General features: G+C 41.9%; 1 protein-coding gene across 2 annotated transcripts; it reads left to right on the forward strand.

The window, feature by feature from the left end:
- Positions 1-37: 37 nt before the first annotated feature.
- Positions 38-8,323, forward strand: FAM161B (FAM161B, centrosomal protein). Of its 2 annotated transcripts, XM_026849419.1 has the most exons (9): positions 38-78; positions 212-428; positions 1,612-2,174; positions 4,442-4,779; positions 5,167-5,294; positions 5,580-5,747; positions 6,225-6,324; positions 7,764-7,894; positions 8,139-8,323. In XM_026849419.1, exons 2-9 carry the CDS (start codon positions 280-282, stop codon positions 8,227-8,229), a joined length of 1,668 nt encoding a protein of 555 aa, XP_026705220.1. In that variant the 5' UTR covers positions 38-78; positions 212-279; the 3' UTR covers positions 8,230-8,323. The 2 variants fall into 2 exon arrangements, with proteins under 2 accessions (XP_026705220.1, XP_026705221.1); XM_026849420.1 differs by having other exon boundaries at positions 52-428; positions 8,084-8,323.
- Positions 8,324-9,263: the final 940 nt, after the last annotated feature.

Genomic DNA, 9,263 nt, shown 5'->3' on the forward strand with positions numbered 1-9,263 from the left:
GGCCTAGAACGCTGCCGGCTTCGCTGATTGGCGGGAGCCGAGTCGGTGCCGTTGGAGGGCTGAGGCGGCGGCCTGCAGGTGAGGGCGGTGGCCCGGCCGCGGCGCTACCTCAGCCCCGGGAGCGCCGAGGCCAGGCCTGGTGGTTGGGGCCGCCCCCCCGAAACGAGGGGGTTTTTTTTGGTTTTTTTTTTTTTTTTTCTTCTTCTTCCAGGTGACACGGCAGCCTCTCCGGCTGTAACGGACCGGCTCCCGCCACCGGGCGAGGAGCTGGGAGCAGCGATGGGAGGCCGGCGGTCTCCATTAGAACCGGGCTTACTGCAACAGGCAAAGTTAGGGGGTGACCTCTGGGTATCCGAAGAGGATGAGGAGTTCGAGGGTTTCAGGCGGGAGGCGGCAGTCCTGCGTGACAAGCTGTGGGAGGCTCTCAGGTAGGATGGTACCCGGTAAGGATGGCAGAATGGCATGTGGGAGTCTTGCTGTGTCTGACCTGTGACGGGGCAGAGTGTGAAGTCCCAGGATGCACGTATATAGGTGCCAAAATGCTGGCCACAAATCTATCCACAGATGGGAGGATGGGGCCAACAGGTGCCCACATAAGAAGTGTTCACATAAAACACGAACAGCACAAACCCCATTCCTGCTCATCAGCTAATCATGCTTAAAATTTGCTAGCAGATCATCCACGTTCCTATCCAGCATTCAGTCTTCAGAGCTGTGGTCTCTCTCTCCAGCATCTAGCTTTTACACCTCTTGTCTTTCTCTGTGGTTAGTCCAGCTTGCAATTCACTAGCAGATCACACACACACACACACTCTTACAAAGGAAATAATTTATGAAGAATGGACTGCAGCAATCACCAGGCAAGTGTATTGAACAGGAGCCTGTTTATGCATGATCAGCACCTTCCGTTCCCCCCGCTTTTTCCCATTTTCCTGTTCTTGGCCCACCCAGATGTGATCCACTTTGATCTTTCCTTTTACCCGCATTTATTCCTTCCCTAAATATATCACAAGTTTTACTCAGTTTCACAATCACCCTCAAACATCTATAAGAAGTTTGCTATTTCAATGAGACCCGTGATAATCTTGGGCTTTTTTCTTATCAATTATATGACCTTCTTACCAACTACAAAGTGCCAGCTGAACCTCTTAGGAGTTGCGCTAAAGCAGTTCCTTGCAATGGCCCTTCCATCAGCGTCTTAGTAATGCTGGTGTTAGGATTTGTGCATCTGTGTGCCTAATTTATTGCTTCTCCTGAGTTTGTCTTTTATGCTGAGTAGCTATCAGCCAGATATCCCTAAAGTTGGAACTTTCTGGTTTACTTGTGGCCTTTCTGGCAATAGACTGCTAGCAGCATAATAAATTGCATTGCAGAGCTAAGTAGGCATAACCACCATTTTATACATGGAAAATGGAAAACAAGCAAAGCTCTGCTTAAAAACTTTGGTAGCAAAGCAAAATATAGAGCATGAGAACAATAAGCCCTAGGCCTGTCTTTTAACGAATCAACTCAGCCTACAGTGTCTTTCTCTTAATCAACAGTGTCTCCCTTCTTTTAACTCTATCTTTTAATAATTTCACTTATCTCCCCTTCATAATGTCTTTGTCTTAGTTATACATCTGGTAACAAAAGGCAGTCCAGTTCTTTGATTGACCTCACCTCGGACAGTACCTGGGATCAACAAAAGCCTTACTTGTTTCCTAAATCCTGCTTGAGGCCAAAAAGCGCTTCATCTCCATGGATTCCTTCCATCACCATCCCTCAGCCTTTCAAAATGACGCTGCGGGAAGCTCGCAAAAAGTCCCAGTTGGTGAAGTCATACATGTTTCTTGAACTAGACAAACAGAGAGACAAAAGGCAAAGCCAGGATGAAGCTGAATGTCAGAAACAATTCCGGGCACAGCCTGTACCTGCCCACGTGTTTCTGCCCCTTTATCAGGAATTAATGGAGCAAAATGAGACTCGCAGGCGAATAGCAACACAGAAAAGAAAGGAGCTGCTACTTTCAACCCAGCGGCCCTTCAGTTTCCTGGAGAAGGAAGAGAGAAAAAAAGAAGCTATCAGACAAAAGTTCCTGGCAGCAGCAACCCCAAATGAGAGCTCCAAACAGAAGCAAACCAGTAGAAAAGTTCCTAAATCTACTTATGACCCACTTCTTGGAGATAAACTTAAAGGTAAAAAGCCAGGAGTCTTCCTATAAAAACAACCCTCTGTGCATCCCTCGCTGTCTCCATGCTGGGAGGTAGGATCATGGCCCATAGGGCATTACTTGGGAGTGTAAAGCCAATATCATTACCTCTCCTGGTGTTGTCTAGTCTCCTGTATATCACTGGTCATTACATTTCATCTAGATACCCTTACAGTAGAGTATCCTAAATTTAGTAGTTCTGTATCAGTGTCAGCAGCAGCAGTTCTGTACCACTCCCCAGCACACATGAGTACACTGAGACAGATTTCCATACCCCTTTTGCTGCAAATCATGTCAGTTTGGGAATCCTTCCCTGCACTGGATCCCATACGTTTGGTTATGCTAAAAGGACTTAGATGATTTGGGGCACAAACATGAAGACAGATGTAGTGCCAGAAGTGTCCAAGCTCTATGCAGTGTCTTAGAACTGAAAATTTTACTCCCACCTAAGTCACAGACTTTTTAGAAACACAGAATCATTCAGGTTGGAAAAGACCCTTGGGATCATCAAGTCCAACCATCAGCCCTACTCTACAAAGTTCTCATCTACACTATTATCCCCCAAAATCTCATCTACACGACCCTTAAAACACATCCAGGGATGGTGACTTCACCATCTTCCTGGGCAGCCTATTTCACTGCCTGTCCACTCTCTGTGAAAATTTTTTTTCTAATGTCCAGTCTAAACCTCCCCTGTTGCAGCTTAAAAGCCATTCCCCCTTGTTCTATCGCTAATTACCTGTGGGAAGAGACCAGCACCAACCTCTCTACAGTGTCCTTTCAGGTAGTTGTTCTCCTCATCAAACTAAACAGTCCCAGCTCCAATAGCTCCTCATAGGATTTATTCTCCAGGCCCTTCACCAGTTTTATTGCCCTCCTCTGCACTTGCTCCAGCACCTCGATATCTCTCATACTGAAGTGCCCAAAACTGGACACAATACTCCAGGTGTGGCCTCACCAGTGCAGAGTACAAGGGGACTATCACCTCCCTACTTCTGGTGGTCACACTATTTCTAAGTATCTGTGCTGCACAGAACCCCTAGGAGAAAAATAGTTTGAGAGCCCAAATCACACAATTATTTGAGTTCTAAGTGATGGTACAGTAATCCAGTCTCTCCTGCTATTCTCTGATGTTTTCAGTCACCTTCCCACTTGCTCTCCACCTTTTTAAGTACTAAAACATGGGAAGTAGGTACCAGGACCATTCTAGCCAGAGGGACAACCAAGGAAATTTTCCTGATGTTTGCTTTCTTTCAGATGGCTTAAGCCCCAACAGTTGTAAGTTTAAAGTAAGCAATACAGACTTCATGCTTGAATATAGGAACTAAACCAATTCTTGCTAATTCTCATTGCTTTTTTCACCCCCTTTTTTTTTTTTTCTTCAGTTTCCTACTGATTTCTTCTTGAGTATACGCCAGTTCAGTTTTCATCAGAAAACATTCTGTTGTGGTGTACTAAACTAAATAAATTAGAAAGGTAAAAGCAAAAGACAAGCCATTGTTCTGTTTCTATCTGGTATATGAGAAGGAAGGAGGAATGAATATTTCATACCTCAATGCAAACTTATAAATAGACTCAAGGAACCAGTCTTATTTTGCAAACAGCAAAAACCCAACCCACAGGCAACTGTCTGCATTTTCACAAATATTTAGTGTTGCATGGGAAAGGCCTCAGTTTCATGCTATACCCTGAAACACAGTCTTTCTATGGAAAGTTTGTCACAGAAGTCACAAGACATGATCCATTCACCAAATGCTACTTACTTAAAATCTTTTCCAATATAGACAAACACTGCTGGACATTACATGGAAAAGCCCCCAGCTGTTACAAGTCTATGGGAACAGCCCATTTGGACCACACAGTCAGCATAACAACAGAAAGTCCCATATGAAAAGTAAAACCTCGATTAACACAACACTTCTGCAAGACAAAGGGCACAACTTATCTGGTACCTCTAAGAATAGGAGGAGAAGGCCTGTTCAGTAACATACTCTGATAAGTGAAAGAGGCATCTAGTGATGATGCCTAAGAAAGAGATGCTACTGTGTTTTTTCTGGTACCTGATTTTTTTTTTTTTTTCCCTGGGAGGCAAAGGAGAGAGAGAGGCTGGAAAGTGGGGAAAGAGAGCACAGGATGTCTGGTCCCTCCTATATATGTAGCTGCCATCAAAAAGTTTGGGAGTTGTGCAGTGGCAATTTTACAGCCTTTTATGTCACTCATACTCTTCTCATTGCTTTGCTTTTGATTCATTAGAAGCTGAACTCTACAGAGAAATCCGCATTCAGATGAGAGCAAAGGATTTGCTTGAGCTCTCCGTAGCTCCTATAGATACTAGCAACTGTCGAAGGGCGCCTCAGTCCCGAACTGCCACTAAAACTAAGCAAGAAAGACTTGGCTTCTTGGAGGATAAAAGTTTCAGTTTCAAGCCAAGGACTAATCCAACAATACCAGATTTTGAAGGACTTTACTGGGCATTTCAGAGGGAAGCAGTAAGGAGACGAGAAATCAAAGAGGCAACTCGTAATAAGCCATTCAAGTTAAGAACCTCCAATCTCCATGGCAGGCAGAGGCAGGCTAATGAAAAGATAAAGGTGAGATGACTGGATATTTCTGTGGTATTGCTTTCTCTGATCAAGATAGCAACTTCTTAAATGTATAGCACTTATTTATGGATGGTTAATGTCCTGTGACCTCTGCCCTTGTCTTGGGAGTACTGCAGGATTCTAGGATAAACCAAAGAACAAAATTCTACACAAAGAGATGAGCTGTGACAGCTAAGACTCAGCCACCCTTCCATACTCCTAATCACATCTCCTTCCCCTCTTCCCTCAGCCCCTCCCCATGTAAATCCCTCCTGATGGAAGAGAGAAGAATGAGTGCATTGCCCACATATGCCAGCTGTTCTCTTTGATAGACAAAGAACAGAGGAGATTCTGTATTGTGAACAAATACACTGAATGAAGTTCCATTTTTTTCAGGATTCTCAGCAACTTTCCAAGGTTTCAATGCAAAAAAGTCATTCTTTCACTGGACTTTCTTCTCTCTCTTCCAACACCCTTCCAGTGCATATTACAGATGCAACTAGAAAAAGGGAATCTGCTATTAGGTAAGTAGAAAAGTTTATCTACAAGACCATACAACTGATGACCAAAATGGAGGAAAAAAAGTCGGTGTTTTCCCTCATCACATCAACTATGTTGACAATACTTTTTCTAAATGCTGTTGTCTTTCTTTGCCAATTCTTGCCCTGCCTTCCAGTTGATTTGGGAGCTGCACACTCATATGTCTGAAATTTTGCTTTTCTCCTTAGAGGACTACAAAAGTGAAATTTTGCGCTAGAGTGTAGTCTAGCAGTCTTAAGTGAGCTCATTAGTAACTTTTTTCTATATAGATACTCCCAAGATAACAAAAAGGAAGGGGACAAAGAAGGAATTTATTGGCTGGAGAAACAGAAAAAGAAATGTCAAGCTATGCGAAAGTCAGTGAACAGCCGAGCAAAAGCCCTGGATCCACATAAAAGTCTGGAAGAAACACACAAGGAGAAGTTGAAACAGAACTGGTTAGTATCTTATTCGGGACAGAAATATCCGTTTGCTCTACTAACTGGCGATCATAGGTAATTCTTTAGGAGGAATTGGGTCTAAGAACATTACTATCCTTTTTCGCTGTCAAATCTGTTCCACATCTATTTGGATTTCTTGACAATTCCACACTACTCCTTCCATACAGAACAGTTTCCTTTAGATTAACATTTGTAGAAACTAATTTGTACAGACAAGTCAATTGAAATGTATAATTTGATAAAGCACACATAAGGAAACATTTTCTAAAAATGTGAACACTGGTTCTCTGCTTGCAGTCAAGCTTCACTAATGGGTCCATAACTTCCTAGCAACAGGATTTTTTTTCCCAGCATTCAGAATCAAGAGAATTACCAGAGCTATTTAAAAGACAAAACAGTTATTGAGAATTCCTCATTCCTGATAAACTACAGTCAGAGGGAACCTATATCAGATGGGCAACTTTTCCATTTCAGGCAAAATATGAGAGAGAAAACAAAGGAATACAGAAAGGAGCTGGAAGAAATGCAGCTGCGAGTCAAGAACAGACCATACCTCTTTGAACAGGTCACCAAGGTAACTGGTCAAAGTCCCAGAGTGTTTCTGGGTGACAGGATACACTGTCCTTCATTTAAGACAGGTATTAAGAAATCTACTCTCAAGTTAATTCAGGGATACGAAGGTAAAAATGGTTGCATGCTCTCTTGACTACACTCCAAATAACATATGAAAGGGCCACCCAAGTATAATCTAAATTCCTTCCCACCACTTGAAAAAACACTTAAGACTTATTTCTTGGTTGTAGAGCTTTCCAGTGCTTAGTATATATTGCAGTCAAAATATATGGTCTGATCAAAATCCAGGCCTTATCACACCAGAAATTACATGAATACCTATTCTGCACCTGAATACCACAGTCTACAACCTAGACATTTTAAAATTTTTCCTAAAACCCGCTTCAGTTGAGCACTTTTTCTTTATATCTGTAGTGCTACTAGAAAAACATTGATGACAGTTACATCACTTATGTCACCTGCAAGCTCTGCTATCTGGGGTTGCATTCAGCACATCTCATCCATCACACAGTACCAGCTGCAAATCTGTATTGCACTTGAGGTGTAAATACAATCTTTACTCTCTGTAAAGTATCTTTTTCCCTGGGTTTTCTCTCTCAGTTCTTGTCTCCTTGCAGGGATGGTATCTGGTTAGAGACATAGTGGCAATACACTGATAATACGCTGATGTAAGATATCTCAAGAGAAAGTACCCTCCTGGGTCAGATTTTCTATTCAGATGAGTGGTTAATGGAGGCAGAGAACACATTTGTATGATAAATATTGGTGAAATTTCTGTTTGGCAGGTTGGTAAGAATTCACCAGTATTGACAGCATATGACACAGCGTATGACTTGTGTTGAGACAAGATTTCTATCCTTCCATATAGAACACTTAATCTTTAGGAATTGGCCAGTCCCTCTGGAAGACTGTCATCTCAGACTACATTAATCTGAAAGGTTTATTTGGAGGCAGTGAGGATATAGGATCCAGGATGCTTGGTTTTCAGTTTCATGAAGATGAGCTGATACAAAGCTATTTCACAGATGCTCTCCATTTACGGAACTCCACTGTCATTAGTGCTTACAAATTACAAGCAAACATGTCCAGAATTTCTCTCAACCCTGTCTTGCACATATTCTCAATTTGAGTGCCAGAGTCAGGACTCAGACATAAGTATGCTAGTCTGGTAAGACTGGAATGCTGTAGAAGCAAGAGAACAGAAGAAGGAAATTAAAAAAGAACAGAAGCAGGAAAAGGTGAGCTCTGACTCAGAGACGTGAGATACTGTCCTAGTATTCAGTTTTGGTACTGTACTATATGTATGACAAAAAATTTGGACAGGGGCTTCGCTCTCCTCTTGTTCTCATTGGGAATGTCAGCCATGAACTTCAAAACAACTTGACTATTATGGGGAAGCCCCAGTTCTACATGCTTACTGTTTAAGTTTTTATTTTATAGCGTGATGCTCGTCAAGGAGCAGAGCGTCGCTACAGACACACCCTCCAGCAGGCTGGGCTAAGCGAAGAATTTGTAAGGAAAAAAGGGAAAGATGCCACTGACTTACTGGAAGAAGAATCTGACATTCCCAGGTAATAAAAACAATGTAATACAGCTCTTTTGTCTTTGACTAAAAATATTTTCCTTGTTCATGAAAGTGCTCCAGTTTTTATCATCCAGTGTAGGCAAAGTTAAATCAACTTCACGCCTCTTATTAAGCATCATGGCTTCTCTGTCTTAACCCTTATGACTGCACTCTATTTTTTATGCATGGAGCAAAGCTGCAGGTAAGGACTGCAAACCATTTCTGGTATTAGACAATCACTATTTCTGCAGAGCGCCCAATCCTCAGGGTGAAAAGGACAACTGTACTGTACAGGAAGGAGAACCTCAAGAAGAACAGAGTGGAAAGGAACTGGCAACGTAAGATCTAGCAGAAGAATCAATCGATCGTCTCTTGATTGTTTTAAATTCAAGATTCTCCAGGTTAATCCTCAGGAACTTTATGGTTTAGGCTGACACCTAAGAATTCCCCTGGGGTGAGATGTGAGAACTTAGTAAAGAAAAAAAAGACCAACTGCTGTTTAGAGCATGTCTTGTCCAACACGGCAAACCCTGCAGCCTCCCTTAGTCTTCACATGTGTTCCTTGTGTGAGACACTTCCTTTTCTTTAATGGGCAACAAAACAAGTTTATAAGGTTGAAGCACTATCTTCAGATAAAAGTAGATATGAAAAATTGAAGAGGTGCATCCTCTAGTGTCATCTCCTCAAATTCATGCCACGGAAGCACACAGAAAGGGGAGAATGCCTTTCAGTGTGTTAAACCTTGGTTTACACGTATATGTGGTAGAATGCTTTTAAACAAGGTATTTCTAAAAAAAATATAGCAGGGTTTGACCTACCTTGGGAGAAGACTCAGAGGGAAGTCCTCCTCTGGAGTTAACTCTTCATTCACTCATTACCAGCTCTGCTCCTTCCTCCCAATTAGGAAGAAGCAATAGTCTTTCTGTATTAAAAAATCTCCCGTATTTAATTATTTGAAACTGTTTTAACATCTTACCTATTTAGGTCATTAATTTGGCCGGAAAAACAACCAAAATTATGAAGAGGGTTGTAATTAAGCAATGCATCAATTTGGATTGCTGTTGTCCTAATTCTACCATTACTGTGATATCAAAGATGGATTTTGGTGGAAGAAAGATTAGTTATTACCTGTCACCATGTTGCATTCAAAGGCCAGGCACATCTTGAATGGTATAATTCACACATTAACAGTCTTCCTTCACCTGACAATAATAATAATGATCTCAAAAATACAAACCCTTACCACCTGGAATGTTTTTTGAGAATTATGATATCAAAGCACTGTGAGATTAAAAGATTTTTAAATGGCTATCATGTTTTGGCATTGTCCGATTTCTTTATCAATCATCTTTTCCTCACTTTTTCAAGAGACGCTG

The sequence above is a fragment of the Athene cunicularia genome (assembly GCF_003259725.1).
Source record: "Athene cunicularia isolate RWA chromosome 5 unlocalized genomic scaffold, athCun1 chr5_part1, whole genome shotgun sequence".
Classification (NCBI taxonomy): Eukaryota; Metazoa; Chordata; class Aves; order Strigiformes; family Strigidae; genus Athene; species Athene cunicularia.